This window comes from Spermophilus citellus (assembly GCF_964194105.1).
Source record: "Spermophilus citellus genome assembly, chromosome: 12".
NCBI classification, from domain to species: domain Eukaryota; kingdom Metazoa; phylum Chordata; class Mammalia; order Rodentia; family Sciuridae; genus Spermophilus; species Spermophilus citellus.
The window spans coordinates 90,321,682-90,341,037 of record NC_138198.1 but is presented as its reverse complement, the minus strand read 5'-3'; the positions used below and the strand labels follow the sequence as shown (position 1 = coordinate 90,341,037).

Here is a 19,356-nt window from a genome sequence, read left to right as displayed (position 1 = left end):
GTGAACATGAACACAAAATGTTAATTAAGACAATATGATAAGATATAAAAAGGAAGAACAAAAATACTATGACTTTGTAGAAGAATGTGATGATTGAGGTAGATCTTGGAAGAGAGTTTCAACAGATGGAGCTGGTAATTGGCAGGTGTTCCAAACAAAGAGATTCTTAGAAAGGAAGAAATGTAGTGATGTGAATGCTGTGTTTAAAATTAGGACAGGGGTGATTGGGGTTGATCACAGGGTAAAGAAGAGTCACATGGGAACTTTGAAGAAATGTTGTAGGCCTTTTTTCAGCAATAAGAAAATAGTTTTTTTTCCTGAACCATATATGAATGACTATGGCCCCAAAACATGGATTAAAGTTACTCTGAATGACATGTTCTGAAATGCAGCATTCTAAACTAAGGAGCCACTGTGGGAGTATTTGCATTATTATTATCTGCAATGTGCATAAGTCTGATGTTTACTATTTCATATATGTGATACATTTTGTCTAAATGTGGATTGTATGTCAAGAAAAACTGATAGATTAGTTGGCTGATATGGAGTTTGTGGGGACACACTGTGGAAGAAAAGGCAGGAATGCAGATTTGGAATTGAAGGCAGATATGGAATTAGAGTAGTCATAGGATTAAGCCATATGAGTGAGATCAGCAAGTGCAGATTGCTATTTGAAGGCCTTTTTTGGATATGAATTGCTGATATTTTAAGAGATGAGATTACAAAATCAAAGAAGAGTTTATCTAATTTTTTTTTTACTGTAAGTATTAATAGGTGTGGACTATAATGATAGATATAAATGGAAGCAGCCAATGGGACAAGCAAAAGATAAATGAAAAAAAAATTGATGGAATAAGGCTCTTGAAGAAAGAGGCAATTATGGCACAATGGGAATATCTTGGCTTAGGTGTGGGGAAAAGCAGAGACTTGACTCTGCTTTTGGATTTAATGAATAACATTTCTGATCTGGAGGAGAGAGAATTAATTGTGGGAATTTGTGTTGGGTGGCCCCAGCCTTTTAAAGCTGGTCTCAGAGTCAGTTGCTTAGGGGGAAATGAAGTTGAAGATTTGAAGGGAGAGGTGCTGAAGCTCACGACAGCTCCTGCAAGAAATGGAGGGCAATCCAGGTAAGGACGAAAGAATTTCTAAGGCTCATTTAGAGCTCAGGTGCGTTTGAGCAAAGTGAATTTAAAATCAAATTGTAACACATTTGATTATAAATTCATATTTAATATTAATAAATTAATAGTATCAGAACAGAATCATTCATTAGTGGCATTGGAATGGAAAAGAACAAATATTTTCAACTGAATTATTTTTAAAAGGAGTAAAATTTAGATACTTGTTCCTTCAAATCAATATTCTAGTTTGCCACAGGGGCTGAGTAGACACTGGTATTTTTGCTAACCCTTAAGTGAAATATTCCTTTCTCTCTTAATTTTCTCTGTATTTATTGGATATTGAGACTCTTGATATCAAGTCAAGCATCGATCTGAGTTTGAAAATTTCCATGAATAATTTAGGCCTGAACATACACACACACACACACACACACACACACACACACACATTAGATAAACCCCACTTACAATGAAATAAGGAGTGACCTCTCGATCGACTATGGATGTTATATTAATTTCACCAGTTTTTTGGTTAATAATGAAGATTCCATAAGGTGGTTGATCAATTCCTACTCCAGAGATGCGGTATGTAACTTGCTGGTTGGCAGCACAATCTGAATGAATCTGCACAAAGAACACAAGTGAAAATTTTATTACAGGGAGCAAGTAAAGGGTTGTATATTGGATATGTGACAGCTATCTTTCTTGAGAATTGTTGAATGTGTGGTCCCTGTCATCATTTGGGAAATGTTGAAAGCATAGAGTTATTTTCCTTGAGTTAAGTGTAATACGTAACTTTACTTTCAATAATAATGGTAGTATTTTTAATGGTAACCAACAATCAGTAAAACAAATTCAATTTCTATTTCTACTAAGACCAAAAAGGTAAAATATCACCCCAATAAATCTAAATCTCTGCACTTGTCATTCATTCAGCATTCATAATTTGAATTTGTGTCATTTTCAAGCTTTGTAAGCTCTCGATCTAGAGGAGAGAGCTTCTTGTTCTGTCAGGAGTTCACTGGTGCTCTCATTGCATAACTTTGATGGTCAGTATTCAAAAACTAAAAAAAAAAAAGGTAAGATTTAAAAAGAAAGTTTTAAGTGCATTTATGTAGGTATCAAGTTACTTAGAGATTTTAATTCTGAAATTGTAGAGGATGCATTAGCAGATAAAGAAGGAGGCTGCTCAAATGAATGCTTTTAGAAATCAGAACTCTTTCTTTGAAATAAGGCACTGTATGCCAGCAAACAAATCATATGGGAAGTCTGTGTATATCTGTGTGAATGGGTGTGCACATTTGTGTGTATCTGTGCATGAACCTATATATCTGTGTGTGTGAATCTGTGTGTGCAGACACATTTCTGATTGTGGTTGTGTATGTGTGTGCAGAGAGGAAAATGAAGGAAAATCAAAGAAAAAATATAGCACAAAAGAGGCACCTGTGGATGTTCCTAAATAAGCACAAAATTAGGAATTCAATTCTGATAGATTATGAAGCAGAAAAAGCACATGCTGAAGTGGTTCCTGTGAGTGTAACAAACACTAAATTCTTCAAATCACAGTATTTTTTTCCCCATTTAGACTCCTGGGTGGCACATATGTTAATGTTGCCAGAGAGGTGAGTCAAGTCTTAATTGTTCATTTAAATACTCAAATTTCTTATCTATCCTTTTAGGAACTTCGGTTTTCACAATTTGAATGATTCTAGTTCTCTGTCATACTTCTCAGTGAGATTGCTCACCACACATTTAAAAGACAACTTCTTTTGAAACCTGAACACCATCCATTTTGATTTTCAGCTTTGGTTTCAGGGCTGACAGTTACCTTGGCAATTGGGTTTCTCTTGGAGTTGTCTTCACCTTCACGGCAGGCAGCAGCAAACTTGATCCATTCACGTTTTTGCCTTCTGATCGAATTCCACTTGATGGTGCCATTTTTTGTATTATAATCTCTAACCTTGAATAGGGAGGACAAAGTAATAGTATCCATTATTTATAGTTCATATTTCACTGGAGGTTTTGGAGGAGGGGGAAATTATAATGTTAAAAAGAAAGGATGTTTAATTGGGGAAGCTGGTAATTTTGGTAGTCTATTAACTTCAGCATTACATTAACTTTATTTATTTTTGAATTTATTTTTATTTTGAGACAGAGCCTCACTAAGTTACTGAGGCTGACCTTGAACCCATGATCCTCCTGCTTTAGCTTCCTGAGTCTATGGGATTATAGGCATGTACTACCATACCTGGTTTAGATTAACTTTACATATTAGAATGAATCTTCTTTGGAAAAAATTCTGTTACAAACATTTTTCTTTTCTTTTTTAATCAAAAATCATTTTTCAATGGATTTGAGGGAAATTACCTGGATTCGAAATTCACTGTTAACTTCCACCACCACCTATGGAAAAAAAAAAAGATAATTACAATAGTCGATTTTTAATTGAATGTTATAAAATTCATGTTATCCCATCATTAAAAAATCAAACAATAGTCTTGTTATTAGAATTATTCATCAGTCTGAATAGCTGATGGATCTGGTTTGGCTCTGGGGTCTGGTAAGAACCTAAGAATTCTTCCTGTTTTTACTTTTCACTTTGCTTTTCTTTTTATTACTTTTTAAAAATCTTTTTTTTTTTTTTTCATTCTAAGCTATGTAGATACTCCCAATCACATTTTTGAAGCAAGATCCCATGAGAAACGAGGGTTGGAAAATCAGTTTTCTTAATAAATCCTGTTCCTGAAGAGCTGGAGATATTCTGATATTATGCAGTGATAGTCAGTGGTAAGTCCTGTATTAGAACTTGGGGCTATGGTTGCAAGATTTGACATGCTACAAATGGAAATAGAAAAACAAAATTGTTCAAAGTAAAGGAGAGAGCTGTCTAGAAAACTTCATAGCAATTCTTCCTTTATATTCCAGTTCTAGATGGAAGGTTTTCTAGTCTTTTTAGAAAATTTAAGAAGACAACTCTCCTGCCTGCTTTGAAAAATAAAAATAAAAATTTTGAAATAAAAGCAAATAATTTACTATATGTAAAATGAGTTCATATTTGATGTTTTACTGTTAAAACTGAAATAGATGCTATAAATGCAATCTTCTATAGCAAGGAGAGGAAAATACAGGAGTGTATAAATTGATACAGATGAAGTGTTCATTAATCTTTTCTTTTGCAATTTCTCTGGTCAAACAAGTGTGCTGGCCATATTTCTGCCTAGTTTAAGCTCTGGCCATGATCTTTACACGTGATCAGTAGTGAAACATCAGTATAATTTAACTTATTTTTTCCCCTAAAAACCACAAGTGTTTGTAAAATATAAGACATATACACTTCAATTCTGATGTTTCCATATGTTTGTTTAAATATTGCTTAAACATGGTTTTGATGGCTAGTTTGCATTTATTAGGTTTTAGATTGCACTTGGAATTAATTAAAGATGGTGTACTTCCTTAATAAGACATGTTCAACATCTAAGTGAGTTTTTTCCAGAATTGCAAAGAATGAAAATTGTTTTCACAATCAGACATTATCTACATCAGTGATATAAGAAAATTACCAGTTGCATTTTTAAAATAATAATAATAGTAATTTTTAAGTATGGTAAAATTCTTTTGATAGTTTGTTTTTAACTTCACTCTTAAAGAAAATGTAAAATGCCAGTCTCCAAGTACCAATTTTTAAAAATTGTCATGATTGATAATTCAAGAAAACATGTATTTATAGTTAATATGAGTAGTGTGAAAAGAGAATTATTTACCCATGGTGTAGTATTAATCATAATTATCACTGTTATGATTAACTGAATGATAACTAAGTACTAGACAATATGTTTAGAGGAATCTATGCATTTAATCTTTTTGGGAGGGGCTCCACATCAAAGCTAATGGGGAGCATTTTAAAAATTTATTTTGTTTTATTTTTATTGTTGCATTATAATTATTTATAATAGTGGGATTCATTATGCCATATTTGTATATATGCATAACATAATTTGATCAATCTAGTTCCCCAGGACCTTCTCTTTCCCTTCTGTTCTCCCTCCAGTGATTCGCTAGCTATGTACTTAATCTTTGCAGTAAATCCGTGTAGTCACTACTCGTATTATCTTCATTTAATGGATGAGGAAATTGGGGCGTGGCTATTAACTTATGGCTACATATGACCCAATAAATCCCAGCTTAAACTTGTGCTTGGGGGTTTTACAATAAATGATATGTTCCCTAAAAACGTATTATACAGAATTGACATAACACCTTAGAGAACTCAAAACTATCTGATAATTTAATATATTATCCTTGCATGGATGAGAAACAGGTTTTTTTTTTTTTTATTGATTATTTATCGCATTACATAGTTCATGATATATCATCTTTCATACATTAGACTCAAATTGTGCTTTGAACTCCCATTTTCACCCCAAATACAGATTGCAGAATCACATCTGTTACATATTCGCATTTTTACATAATGCCATATTAGTGACTGTTGTATTCTGCTACCTTTCCTATCCCCTACTATCCCCCCTCCCCTCCCCTCCCCTCCCATCTTCCCTCTCTACCTCCCCTGCTGTTTGTGAGAAACAGGTTTTGATTGTTCTGTGGTGCCAGGGATTGAATCCAAGGGCTCTTAAGCACTGAGCCACATTCCCAACTCTTTTTAAGACAGGGTCTCAATAGGTTGCATATAGTCTCCATAAATTACTGAGGCTAGCTTCGAACCTGTGATCCTCCTGCCTCAGCCTCCTGAGCTGCTGGAATTACAGGCTGTGCCATCTTGTAATAACAATGACAACAGTAGTAAAAGGGAAAGTCAAAGGCCTAAATGTTTTGCACATGTAGCTGAGATGTTATCTGTAAAGTCCGTCTTGAGTACAAAACTGAAAAGATGCTTGTGCAAATGCACTCTCCATACCTGTAGAGGTGAAGTACTTCTCCCTTTTTGCTGTTTGTGGAACGGGGATGTGGGATACCTTATTTGTCAGTTTGGAAGCCCTTTGTTCATAGTTACAGAGCTGCGTAGACATCTGTTATCTGTTTTTGCATTTCCCTTCCTGCGGTGAGGTGTCCTGTCTGCTGTTTGTTTTGGATCAATGTCCCAGATGACTCAGAGACTTTTCCCACTTTATGAAGCTGGGTTATTCTTTTTCCCACGAGAGGCAACTTAGGCAGGAGACCAAGCAGGTTTCACCATTGTGTCAGACTCACAATTGGATGGGTAATTAAAAAACTGCCAAGTCTGCTTAAAAATGTGGTGGGTTGACCTAAGCTTATTTTCTTTTGCTCAGAGTCTAGAATAAGCTCAGATACAATGTCACTCTTGGACTTTCAAAGGCAAAATAGTGACCAAAAAAAAAAAAAAAAAAATCACTGGGAGAGTCAGAAAAGCTTCTAAATCCTCTGGGCTTTAGTTTCATTTGTTAAAAAAGGAAGACCAACTTACATACCTTTCCAGTTCTAACATCATCTCCCTTTGTTCATTAGGAAGGTACGTTTTGCTCATGGGAAAGACATGATAAAAATTGTGAGCTTAAAAGATGACTCAGACAACAGTTGGTAGAAGTGATGGGAAGAGGCAGCAATTACAGTATGTGAGCAGTTGAGAGTCTCCAATATCAAGTTCGGCTAGAGGCAAGGAGAAGCTAAACCTGAGCAGAGGTAGTAGGAATTGACAGGGAAATATCAACACAGGGAGATATTAGAATTGACAGAGCCTGAGAGATGGGGGAATCAAGAGAGGGAAGAATCTCAGATGATGGTGATTTTAAAAAGTGAGCCTGAAATCAAGGAATTAGCAGATTGTATAGAACACATTGAGATATAAGAGAAACACTCAGGTAAAGATACTTAACCGTTTGTAAAACGCATCTTCACCTTGATCAAAAGCTCAGCCTGGATACCTAGATTTGAAGTTCCTGTGCTCAGGCAGGATAGTTGAAATCATGGGAGAAGTTGCAATTCTTAAAGTAAAGGGTACAGAAAAGAAGTTGTCTGTGGCTGAGATGGGAGCAGGGAATTCCAACATTTATATAACTGGAAATAAGTTTAACAAACAAGAAACAAAGAAGCAGAGAAGGAGTGGCCATCGAAACAGGAGGAAAATATAATGCATTTTAACAGATCACAAGGGAAGGGTGAATTGAGACAGATGGTGTGTAAATAGGCATCAGATGATATTTTTAAAAGGTGAAAATGTGAATCCTGAAGACCTGAGGTTTTCGGTAATCTTAGAGAGAACACTTTCATAAAGATGGAACAAGCATTTGCTGGATTGAAAAAGATTAAGGAATAAAGAGGAGGGCAGGAGGACACAAAGATGGCCACTCTTCCAAGAAATTTGTTGATAAAAGGAAACAAAGCTAAAACGAAAGGATTAGATACGGGAATCCAGAAAATTTTGGTGGAAAAGGGAGATCTCTGGATTTTTGAAGTTGAGGAAGGAGACAAGGAAATTTTGACTTAAAAGTGATTCTAACAGAAGATGCTAAACAGAGTTGTTGGGATGGAGGGAGGAGGACGAAATAGGCAGAAAAAGAAAGGACTTCAGAGACAGAGGACAGAGAGCAGAAGGAGGATGGAGACAAGAATTGATTAGGCTAAGTAAGCTGAAGGACATTGCTCTGATCTTGTCCCTGGAGTAAGGTTGAGGTTGTTTTCTGATAATTAGGGGAGTAGCATGGGTGGAAATAATTCTGGAACCATGTTAGGGAGCCTGTGATGGAAGTTCATGCAGTGAGGAATATGGGGCAACCCCTAGGAGTCTCTTTCTTGTCCCCTGGTTACAGGCACAGGGATGGTCACTCTGTGCCTCGATTACCTCATCTGTATGTGAGAACTGAATCCTCTCGTATTCTAAAATTAATTAATTAATGGATTAATCCATCTAAAGTACATCTTCGGTGAGTTCCCCTGTTCATCTTTGTTTTAGGAGACAATCTATTCATTTATATATTTTGAAAAAGGCACCAGATGCAAAATTGCATTGTAATTTTAATGATTCCTTAATTGCAGTTGTAGCATTTTATTAATTGAAGTGTATATTTTTTATATAATAAAAAATAGACCTGAGAAAGTAATTTTATAAGGAAACTCTCTTGCATTTAATGATTTTGAGCATCAACGTGTTAAGCGTCAAATCTTAATGCATTTAATGGCTATGTATGTCACAAGGATGAATTTAAAGCAAAGGTAAAATATCATTTACTTATTTTTAAAAACCTCCTCTTTGTCTTTCTTCTTTTTACTACTCCAGCAAAGGATATCAATCTGAGGTTGATAATCCCTCAGATGATTTCTCACATTTTTTTTTATTAGTTTGTGCATTTCTTTGACAAACATGTATTGAATGTGTATTCTATGGATCCAAGGCTACTTTAAGACTTAAGAAGGGCCTAAATCCTAAAAATATTATGGTAAGCCTTAGAAAAAAAGTCAAGAAAATGCAATACTATGTCATAAAAATTTTAGGAAAATCCAAAGTGATTATTTCCAAGTTTAATACCTTGATATTTTTGGGAGGGTATGTTTGAGGAAAGAAAAACAAAACTATCCAAAAATCCCCCTGCTCAGTGTGATTAGATACCTGCTGAGCAATCTTGCACAGGTTCAAGGCATTATGAGGAACACAAAGCTGAACCAGGCACAGAACCTGCCTTCAAATAACTTATAGTCAAGTAGACTCCTAAACAACAGGCAGCTCTGAATTTGTGGAGATGGGATTTCTCATCAGAGCATTGTTCTCTTAGACCAATTAAGAGTATGGATCAGCTGCCAATGGCATCATAAAAAATTTCAACCTGTCTAAGTCCATTAAAGAATTTGCATGCCAAGCATAACCAGCGGGGGTGGCATGACCCAGCACTCTGTGAGGGCGTTCCCTCAGTTGAGGGCTGAGCATCATGAAACTGCAATGCCAGGCAGAGCAGGCTTCGAGCTTATACAGCAGGCCGTGCCTATTAGGACACAAGGATACTCAGCAACAGTGTCCTTGATAAAAGCAGAGTGAAGAGCTATCAGAGGTGAAGTGTTCTGGATGTAGACAAAAAATGTCATTTTTTAAGAGTCACGAGACTCTTCAAATATGTGAATTTTGACCCTCAGGGTCAAGTCTTCAGATTGATAAATTTGCATTCCTAGTGATTTAGGTTTTCCTATTACTTAAAACCTTAGGATGGCAGAATGCTTTTACTGTGAAGCAACTCACACTGATTGAGTGGTGATACATTGGCATTCCTGTTTATGTAAAGGTGAAAGAAGATGCTGATCCTGAAACTGCATTGAAATAGTAATTCTTATTCACTAGCTCTGTATCAATGGAAATGGTTACGATTAAATACAATTTGTGAGTTTCACTGAACAGATGAACAGATCTACTGCTTCCATTTTCTATAAAATATTTTACTGAAATACTGATCTCTATAATGTATGTAACTATAATATGTGCACAAGAAAGCAGAGTTCTCTCCTCCGCTCATCTGCTCGGTCTGTACTAGTTTTTTTAGCCCTCTCCTGCTTTATATGCCACTGAACACAGTTAAGGGAACTTAGGATGTTTGATTCAAATCCATTGATGAATCAGGTAATAAAATGAATATAATTTTCAGTGTATTTTAGTCTGAGTGCAATCATGTAGATCTTTTTCCTTCCTTCCTTTCTATTTTTTTTCTTTATTTTGAGTACTTTTTGAGACAGGGTCTTGCTAAGTTGCTCAGGCTGACCTCAAACTTGTTTTCTTCCTGCCTCAGCCTACTAAATCCTTCAGATTACAAGCATTCACCACCACATCTGGCCAGATGTCTTATATTTGGTGCGTAGGTAACATTGTTCTATTGCCAAAAGAGCATGCATTCTAACTGTTTCCTCCACTCTAAATGCTAATTTTATGGAAGAAAGGAGAGGTGAAAGAGAAGGAGAAGGAGAAGAAAAAATCAATGTGAAACAGTTAATGTTTTTGGCTTTCAGTGTTAAAGCAGATGTGGGCTATTATCTGTCCAGAAGACTTGTCTGAGTACTGGAACAATCTTGAAACAACCTTGACTACTTTAAGAGTAGCTCCTGTGCTTTACTCTCTCTGGCCCAACTCAAAGATTGAACAAGGTCTAAAACTTTCACATATGTCGAGCCGACTATACGACATGCTGTGAACAGACAGTTACCCAGCTCTCAAATGGCTTTGCATTATGAATACTAACAGTTTAAATATCTTAAATATCTTCACAATTGTTCAAGTATGTTGCTACATGGATTTTTATTTATGAATTTGAGCAGAGAAAAATATAAAGCCTTTATGTAGTTCTTTTTTCTTCTTTTTTTGGTATAGGCAAACATTTGTAGTGAGATTAGAGGAAAGGAAATTGAAAGAGTTTGCTATAGTGGTGGTTGTCTTTAGGGAAGAAATATTTTAAAGCAAAAGACAGATTAGAGATTCCAAAGGACAGTTACCAAACCCATCTGGTAAAATCAGCAGTAAAAATAAATTATGACCTTCAAAGCCTTAGAAAGTGAAATGTTTTACAAAAAATGTTATGATGGCAATATGAAAAATAAGATATTTAAGGTCATTACAATATAAGTTTCTCAAGAAATATTTTTCACAAGACATGAGAAACTTGTGATTGATTCCAAACTGAAGTATGGTCAAATGTTCCTCATTCCTCCAAAATCAATCTATAAAAAATCAAAGTTATCCAAACTCAGAAATTAAAGCACAAAAGCCCAGAAACCTCTCTCCAAAGAAAGCTCATTAAGAATACATGATTTTTATAAAATGATATGTTTTATTGAAGAATGATTAATTAGGACATAGCTGCTTAAAGGAATTTATAGAATGAAAATCAATTAGAAATAATTATATAGATCAAGAAGCAGGGCAGATCTCATAGACTTAATGAAAGTACATAGACATTTGAAAACTCTAATCAATTAAAATTATACAATAAACTTTAATCAGTCAAATTTACATGAAAAGAATTTGTGTGAAACTAAAAATAAAAGTATTTGATTATTTGGCAATGAAAAAATATTCCTAAGGTAAAATATCAGAGTGGTAATGCTTATTGATCGTGGCCATATCTCAAGTTATGATATCAACTGAAACTGAAAATCCATTGACAAGTCTATGGCATAGGAGTAGTGATGTTTGAAGTGCAGCTTGAAGAACTAAAGCTATCAGTTTACTGAAGCTCATTGGTAACTTAATGTACTGTTATGACCTATTTTCATTAATAAGTGGAATTTAAACTAACCAGCATACTTTGCTTCAAAGATCTACCTTGTTATTACACAAACCCAACATTCCAGTTCAAAAATTAAGCAAGTAGAAACAAATATGAACCACATCCTGCCAAAGCTGGAGGGTGATTTACCTGGCACTTAACTTGTGGGATTCCATGAGTCTTACGGTGAGACAGACTATGACTTTAAAATTGTTGCACAAAATGAAATTTCTTTTTTGATATAAGGTATTGGTGTTGCATTTAATATTTATCATCTCTAAAGAGAAAACTAATAACAAGTGAGGGGGCAATGATAAACCATTTCCTGACATCATTGACCGTCAAATGTACAACTTTTATATCAATCATTACTAACTTTTCAGTAGTAAGAATAAGCAGAGTGATAATTATACTTACCCCTTAATTATAGCCATGCCTTTGCCTACTGTGTTATTTACAAATATCCTAAACTGACAGTTTTTTTTAAGATTAAAAAGTTTTAAATCAAATCATAATAAGTAGCAGGGGCTTCTGGTATTCATAGTGTGGATCCTGAGGATAAATTGGTCCATGAGGTTGTGAAGCCCATCACAGACTGACTGTGCTATGATTTAAATTTATATGGATCTTATTTTTTTATTTAAAAATTATAGTGACTTTGCCACCAAAGATACCAAAAAAATAAAAAGAAAATGTTTAGGTTGAAAGTCAGGACACACCTGCAATACTTAATATAAAAGCCCACCTGCCAATGAGAATTTGTACAGTGACCCAAGGAGTGATAAGAATTTCCCAAGTTCAGTATTTTCCAAGCATGTCTTAGCAATGACTTCCATGTCAGTGATATGATAATGATGAATGGACACTGAGGCATTAATATGATCTGGAGTCTTCAATTAAATAGAGAAACCCTATTTAAAAATTGAGTTCATAAAATCACCTGGTCATTAACATAAACTTTTAATGGGTTTAGGTTAGTAGCGCCACCAAATAACATTTTCTAAAAAGTTCTCACTTGCTTGTGATGAGGATGAAGATGAGGATATTTTTTGTAGATTCCACTTACCAGGAAAATGAATAGTACTGCAGCTGCTCGGAAGGAATTCCAGTCCATTGCTGCTGCTGGGATCTCTTACATCCAACACCTAGGGAGTTTTGTTTGTTTCTTCTCTGTTCTTTTTCTTTCTCCCACTCAGCTGGTGTCTGATTAAAATAATTTCTCAGTAGATGTTCGTACATGCAGGCTTTGAGGTGTTTCTGCCTTCCTCTGGGAGAAGGACTGCAGGTACGTATAACCAGTCCGGATCCCCACCCTAAAAACTTGGGCTGGTCTCACTGAAATGCTTGACAAGATCATCATTGCTCCCAGGTAAAAGCTTAGGGACACACCCTTCTTCCAGCTGAAAAGCAACCCTCTCTGGGGAGAGGAATATTCACTTCTTTACTGAAAGTTTTCAGTGATAGGCACTTAAAGTGACCAAAACTAAGGAGGGTTGTGCGATTGATAGGGGCTTCCAGTTTAGCTTCTCCCTGTATTAAAAGGCAGATACAGTTTGGCTGTTCATATTTTTCAGAGAATTATCCAGCTCATGTTCAGAGCCAAACCCTCAGGTCAGGGTAGAAAATGATAAGCTTTCCATTTTAGTAGATGTTAGAGAAGATACAGTTTATTTTCTAAGTTTTTAAGAGACAGAAAATTTGCCTGTGTTTAGTATAAAGTACTTTTTTTTAAAAAAACAATCATTAATCCAAATAAGCAAAACTATGGTACTTAACAATTATTATTATGGTACTTACAATTCTTAGGTCCTCTACATAAATTACAAATCCCTGTAAGTGACCAGCCAAAGTCCAGGTAAGCCTTCATTTTCTCCCTAAATGAATATTTTTCTCTCACCAAGTAATTTTCTTCCTTTTAGATTCTGTACTTTTTCAAATGCAGTGACACATAATTTAAAATGTCAATAATCTAGGTTCAAAGTAAACAATAAAACTGCCAATTAAAATCCTATCGATAATTTTTTAAAGGAAGTTTCAGTGCCTGAAATGCTAATGGAAACACAGAAAGCTGTTCTTCAGGTGAGGTGGGTTAAAAGTCAGCGATGATTCCCAAGCACAGAGCCAAGAATCCACAGAGTGAGCCAATTAGAACATAAGGATATGACTGCCCACACATGCAGGTGGAAAATTGAATGCGGTCCTGAGGGTTTTGAAAATAAATAGTGACCCTTGCAGGGCACCATTGGAACTTATTGGTGTGATATGAACTTGTCAATTGACAATGTCTTATAGATGCTGGATCCCTCCAGAGTTTGAAATGGCAGTCTGGAACAGCAGACTTACCCAAGATATCGATTATGGTCAAAGGATACTAGAAATGTCTCAGAAAGAAAGGATTTCTTTGAGAGTCAGACAGTCTACAGAATGCTGTCATTTCACTACAGATGTATGGCAAAGTTACTTGACAGAGTTTTGAAATTTTATGTGATTCATCATAGAGCACAGAGGGATGGAGAAAGGCTGTGTAAGTTTACTTGCAATGAATAAAAATGCTTATGACAAGATTAGGTCAATGTAAATGAAATAAAAGAAAATAAAGGAGAGGGCAGGCTAAATTTCTCATTAGTCAAGTAAAATACAATGTGAGCGTTGACCTATGATTTAAGTCTGAGCAATGTGTTAGTGGTAGGATTGTCTGACTGTGAATGACAGAAGACTCACTGAGCACCAGAAACCAAAGGACCTACTCTTACACCCTTCCAGTGACAGCGAAAACATTATCCATCTTGGATTCTGGGCATGAAGCCAGGGTATGTCTGGGCCTTCCTCATCCAATGAATTACCCTTCCCTAAACCCAGCTGTGGCTCCACCCCTAACTCAAAGCCCTGCTCCAACAATCCCAACCACCTAGAGAATTTTCAGGAAAGCAACCTCTGTAACAGAGGTCTGCAGAAGGGATGTGGCATCTGGATGATCACATGAGAGCTGAAGACATTAATCACAGTGGTAGAGGGAATTCAATTCCTCTTCCTTTGCCTCTTCCCCTGTCTTTCTCTCTTACTCATTTTTTTATTTGTTTAGTTACACATGACAGTACGATGATCTTGAAATATCATACATTTGAATCAGATGGGGTATAATTTCTCATTTTTCTGAGTGTACAGGTTGCAGAATCACATTGGTCATACAGTCACCTATATACATACAGCAATAATAATGTCTATTTTATTCTGCTGCCCTTCCTATCCCCCCTCCCCCGCCCCTCCCCTCCCCTACTTCTCTCTACCCAAACTAATGTGACACACTTTTTTTTTTATCCCTCACATCATCATACATGTATTCTGTATAACCATGAGGGTCTCCTTCCATCTTCTGTGCAATTCCCTTTCCCCCTCCCTTCCCTCCCACCTCTCTTCCCTATTTAGTGGTAATCTTCTTCTCATGCTCTTCCTCCCTATTCCATTTTGAGTCACCCCCCTTATATCAGAGAAGACATTTGGCCTTTGTTTTTTAGGGATTGGCTAACTTCACTTAGCATAATCAGCTCTCTTACTCATTTTTTTTTAAAAATATTTTTCTTTAGTTGTATATGGCCACAATGACTTTATTTTTTATTTATTGTTGTGGTGCTGAGGATGGAACCCAGTACCTCACACATGCTAGGCGAGCACTCTACCACTGAGCTACAACCTCACCTTCTCTCACTCATTTAAATCTCCTCAGAATAGTGCTATCCAACAGAACTGTGAGCTATGTGGAAATGTTCTGTATCTCTAGCTGTTCAACATGGTAGCCACTTGCTATATGTAACTACTGATCATCTGAAATGTGGCTATTTTGTGGAAGAAATGAATTTTGAAATTTACTTATGTTAATTTCAATATCAATTTAAATAACCCTGTGGCTACTGGCTACCCTATTGGACAGTTCAGAAGAGTTGGAAGAGCACTATTGCTTTTATTATTATCTTCTGTCTTACTCCAAGCCTTAACTACTTTTCACTTTTGAAAATTTAACTCCCGGGCTGGGGATGTGGCTCAAGCGGTAGCGCGCTCGCCTGGCATGCGTGCAGCCCGGGTTCGATCCTCAGCACCACATACCAACAAAGATGTTGTGTCCGCCGAGAACTAAGAAAAAATAAATAAATATTAAAATTCTCTCTCTGTCCCCCTCTCTCTCACTCTCTCTTTAAAAAAAAAAAAAAAAGAAAATTTAACTCCCTTTTAATTAACTTTTCTCAACTGGGGGAACTCTACCTTTGTTTCAGTTTACAATTAACACCTGGAATTCCCTTTCCTTCATGTAATCTTATTATCTCACTTGGGTCCAATCTCCTTTCCTTTCTCCTTACTGATTCTCTTTCCTAATGCTAATGATTTAAAACATCAGCGACCTAAATCCTTCTCATTTCCATGTTACCATTTTCTTAATCTTCTATGGCAGTCACCTTATCTGTGACTTGACACCACACTGTGGCATAACTATACTGCACATTTGCTGCTTTTCTCTGGTCTCCATGCATCACACCCTATTTGTACTGTCACCATTGGCTGGTACTTATACCTCCTTGTGTGTACCTATGGTTCTCATTTCATGAAACTTTTGTGGAAGTTAGGGTGACTTTTCTGTTGGAATTTTCCTGGTGATCTGCCAAAAGTTTCCCGTAGAAATAAAAGTCCTCCTGGTAAGTAAGTTTTCCTTTCTTTGACAAGGCACTGAAGACTCCAGAATATCATCCATTCCAAGTATCTGCATTTCTATATATGGCTTAGGATAACATAACACTTTCTTGAAAGATGAAAACAGCATCTTTAAAGTTGATAGGTTTTACTGGCTTAGAATTTCTTGAAACTAATTCTGGTAACTGTTCTGTCCACCATAATGTACATAGTGCCCATAGCATGGGCTTGTAAGTCAGAGAAATGCCCTATGCATATTCAGAAATGAATATGCTTTTATGTCATGTGTGAACCTCTGATTCATGTATGTATCAATATTACCAATTGTTTTTAAAAACACGAAAGATAAAAATAAATCTTAAAATGGAGAAGAAATTGAAGTACATATGTTGAGGATAATATAAAACAAAATAATTTTTTTATTGCTATAGTCATGTTCCTATGAAGTATATTGTTTTCAGATCTTGTTCATATTGCTTAAAATTAGATTATTCCTTAATGACTCAGTGTCACTCACAAAAACTATGGATGAGGAATGCTATTTTAGATAAAAAGAGACTTTTCTTTTAATATGTAACAATCAAATGCAATTTTTGATTCTTAACTGGATTTTTGGTGTGAACAAAACAGCTATAAAAGCAATTTTAGGCTATTTGAGGAAATTTTAATATAAACTATTAGAGAATTATTATAGATTTTATTTGGTTATGTAGTATGAAGTCTTTATTTCTGTAGATATGTGTTTAATTATGTAGGGAGAAAATTTCATGATGACAGAAATTTTCTTTACTATGTTTCAGTAATAAAGTAGAAGAGGCAAATATGGCTAAATGTTTTCACTATTAAATGGAGATAATAGAGTATGGTATTCTTAGTGCTTTTCTATTTATTTGAAAAATTATATAATATAAAAATAATAGACTAGAGCAAGGTTTGGAAAATTATGGCTATGGGCCAAATCTTGCTTGTTGCCTGTTTTCACTTTTTTTTAAAAGTTTTTATAAGCCATGTTCATTTGCTTATTATATATTGTCTATGGCTACTTTCACTCTACAAAAGCAAAGCTGAGAGTAATTATGACAGTCTGCCCAGCCTGAAAAGCTTAAAATGATTACTTATCTGGTCTCTTACAGAAACTATCTTCCAAGCCTTGAATGAAATGAATAGATTATAGATTGTAGTACAAAATACCACTCATTAGCACATGAGATGATTTTAGGAGGATCCATAAAATTGATCTACAGGACATGAGCAGAAATCATGATGACTCAAAGAAACCTCTAAGATTAAAGAAATTCATCACTGAGATAGAATACATCTTTATAATCAAGTTGAAGTTTTAGTTTGATATTTTTTAGAAAGATTTTAATGACTAGAATAATAGATAGCCTAAGGAATCTTCCATTCTTTTAAGACATATCTAAGAAAAACCTCAATTTTATTTTTCTCTAATAAATTCTAGAATGACAGTTCAGTAACATCATATCTATATACTTGATATAAAAAGAATATTTATGAGTTGAGGAAAAACTCAAATGATTTTGAAAACATTGGATTCTATCTCTTTTTTTGGCCGGTTGGGGGGTGGGTACCAGGGATTGAACTGAGAGGCACTCGACCACTGAGCCTCATCCCCAGCCCTATATTGTATTGTATTTAGAGACAAGGTCTCACTGAGTTGCTTAGTGCCTCGCTTTTGCTGAGGTTGGCTTTGAACTCCTGATCCTCCTGCCTCAGATTCCAGAGCCCCTAGGATTACAAGGGTGTGCTACCATGCCTGGCTGGATTCTATCTTAATACTTAAGAATCTTATGATAAATTAGGAGTGGTGAAAGAATAAACTATTATTGCTTGTGCTTTAAAAGTTTAAAAAATAATAATTCTCATTAAGCATCCACTCACTGCATGTTCTTCACTGTGCTGCGTACTGTGGGATATTCAAAATAATTTTGAATCCTGTTCTTTAAGGAGGTTGCATTGTGGCTGTGAACTGGTGATCAGAAATATTGCTATACTGGGCTGGAGGCCTGTGTATATTAGCTGCTGCCCCAGTGTGGAATTTGAATTTCCTGAACAAGTTCAGTCCATCTGCTTACTTATAATAAATGATCTCCAGTTCAGTACCATATTGTCTTCTTTGGCTTACATTATACTAGGCACTGGGGTGACAAAGATGGATACAATATAGTCCTTGCTCTTGTGGTTCCAAGCTAACTGGAATGAAAAAGATAACAGATTCTCCCCACCCCCCCTGACATGCTCAATAAAAGCATAAATAAAATGCTTATAAGTCAAGTTTCATTGCAGGTGACAGATGAGGAATGAGACTACACATTTATGACAGAATGGAATTGATTGCTAAAATGTTTGATTTTTTTCCCTTTCTTTGTAGCTTACCTAAATCCTTCATTTTTTAAAAAAATATACTTTTTAGTTGTACGTGGACACAATTTCTCTTTCTTTTTTTTCTTTATCCCCACTCCCTTTCTTTTTGGGTACTGCTGAGTGTCAAACCCAGTGCCTCACATGTGCTACCACTGAGCTACAACCCTAGCCTGTAAACCCTTCATTTTATACTTTAAATGTTATCTTTTTTTCTTCCACCCCAACTTTGCCTCTCTTTTTATTTCTACTGTTGTAGATCCTCTTCACATCCTTTTTCCTGGGATTGCTTTCACACTTCCAGTTGTGATCCCTGCATCTCAACTCTTCATTTTATCCCATGAAATAGTATTTTCCAGAATAGTATTCCTGGAACATGGCTTTCCTTATGTTACAACTCTTCTTAAGAAAGTGCAGTAACTCCTTATCTCTTCCCAGATCAATGTCTCTGCATTATAACTCCTCAGCTGCACATTTATGTCTCTGGATTATTTCATGGATCTGATGAAAACAAGGTTCATCATTTTCCACACTCATAAGATTTTCTACCACTGCTTTTCCTGTTTCAAGACCCTGCTTTTCAAAGTGATGATACCAGTGTGTTTCCAGGTAACAGTGGTGATTGATATTTGTATAGGCTGTTTTCCATCTGGTATATATGTATAGTTAATGAATAGGTCAGGAGCTTACTTTGTCATTTTTCAAAATCTTTTGACAGTGGTTTTTAAAATTCGATGCCACAAGCATTTTTTCAAGGGACTGTGTGGGTTCTGAGGAGAGATAAAAATGGATAATAAAAGTTCCCATATTTAAGAAGGCTATAATTTTGACTGCATCTTAAAAGGGTGATGAAGCTTGCCTCTATTACAAGGTACACTGAGATATGTACTATAGCAAAGGCCTAGGGTGCTTTATGAGCCCCTGCAAAAGGGAAATGATTTCAATGTTAAGGGAATTGG

The 19,356-nt window shown here is 35.7% G+C and overlaps 1 protein-coding gene across 1 annotated transcript in view; it reads right to left on the bottom strand.

Moving 5' to 3' along the window:
* Positions 1–12,449, bottom strand: part of DSG1 (desmoglein 1) — a gene marked incomplete at both ends in the record, with an annotated part of 32,472 nt that extends 20,023 nt beyond the window's left edge. Inside the window, 4 exons of the mRNA XM_081262662.1 lie at positions 1,590–1,745; positions 2,950–3,081; positions 3,489–3,524; positions 12,402–12,449. Coding sequence (XP_081118788.1) covers positions 1,590–1,745; positions 2,950–3,081; positions 3,489–3,524; positions 12,402–12,449 — 372 coding nt within the window. The remainder of the gene's footprint in view (positions 1–1,589; positions 1,746–2,949; positions 3,082–3,488; positions 3,525–12,401) is intronic.
* Positions 12,450–19,356: the final 6,907 nt, after the last annotated feature.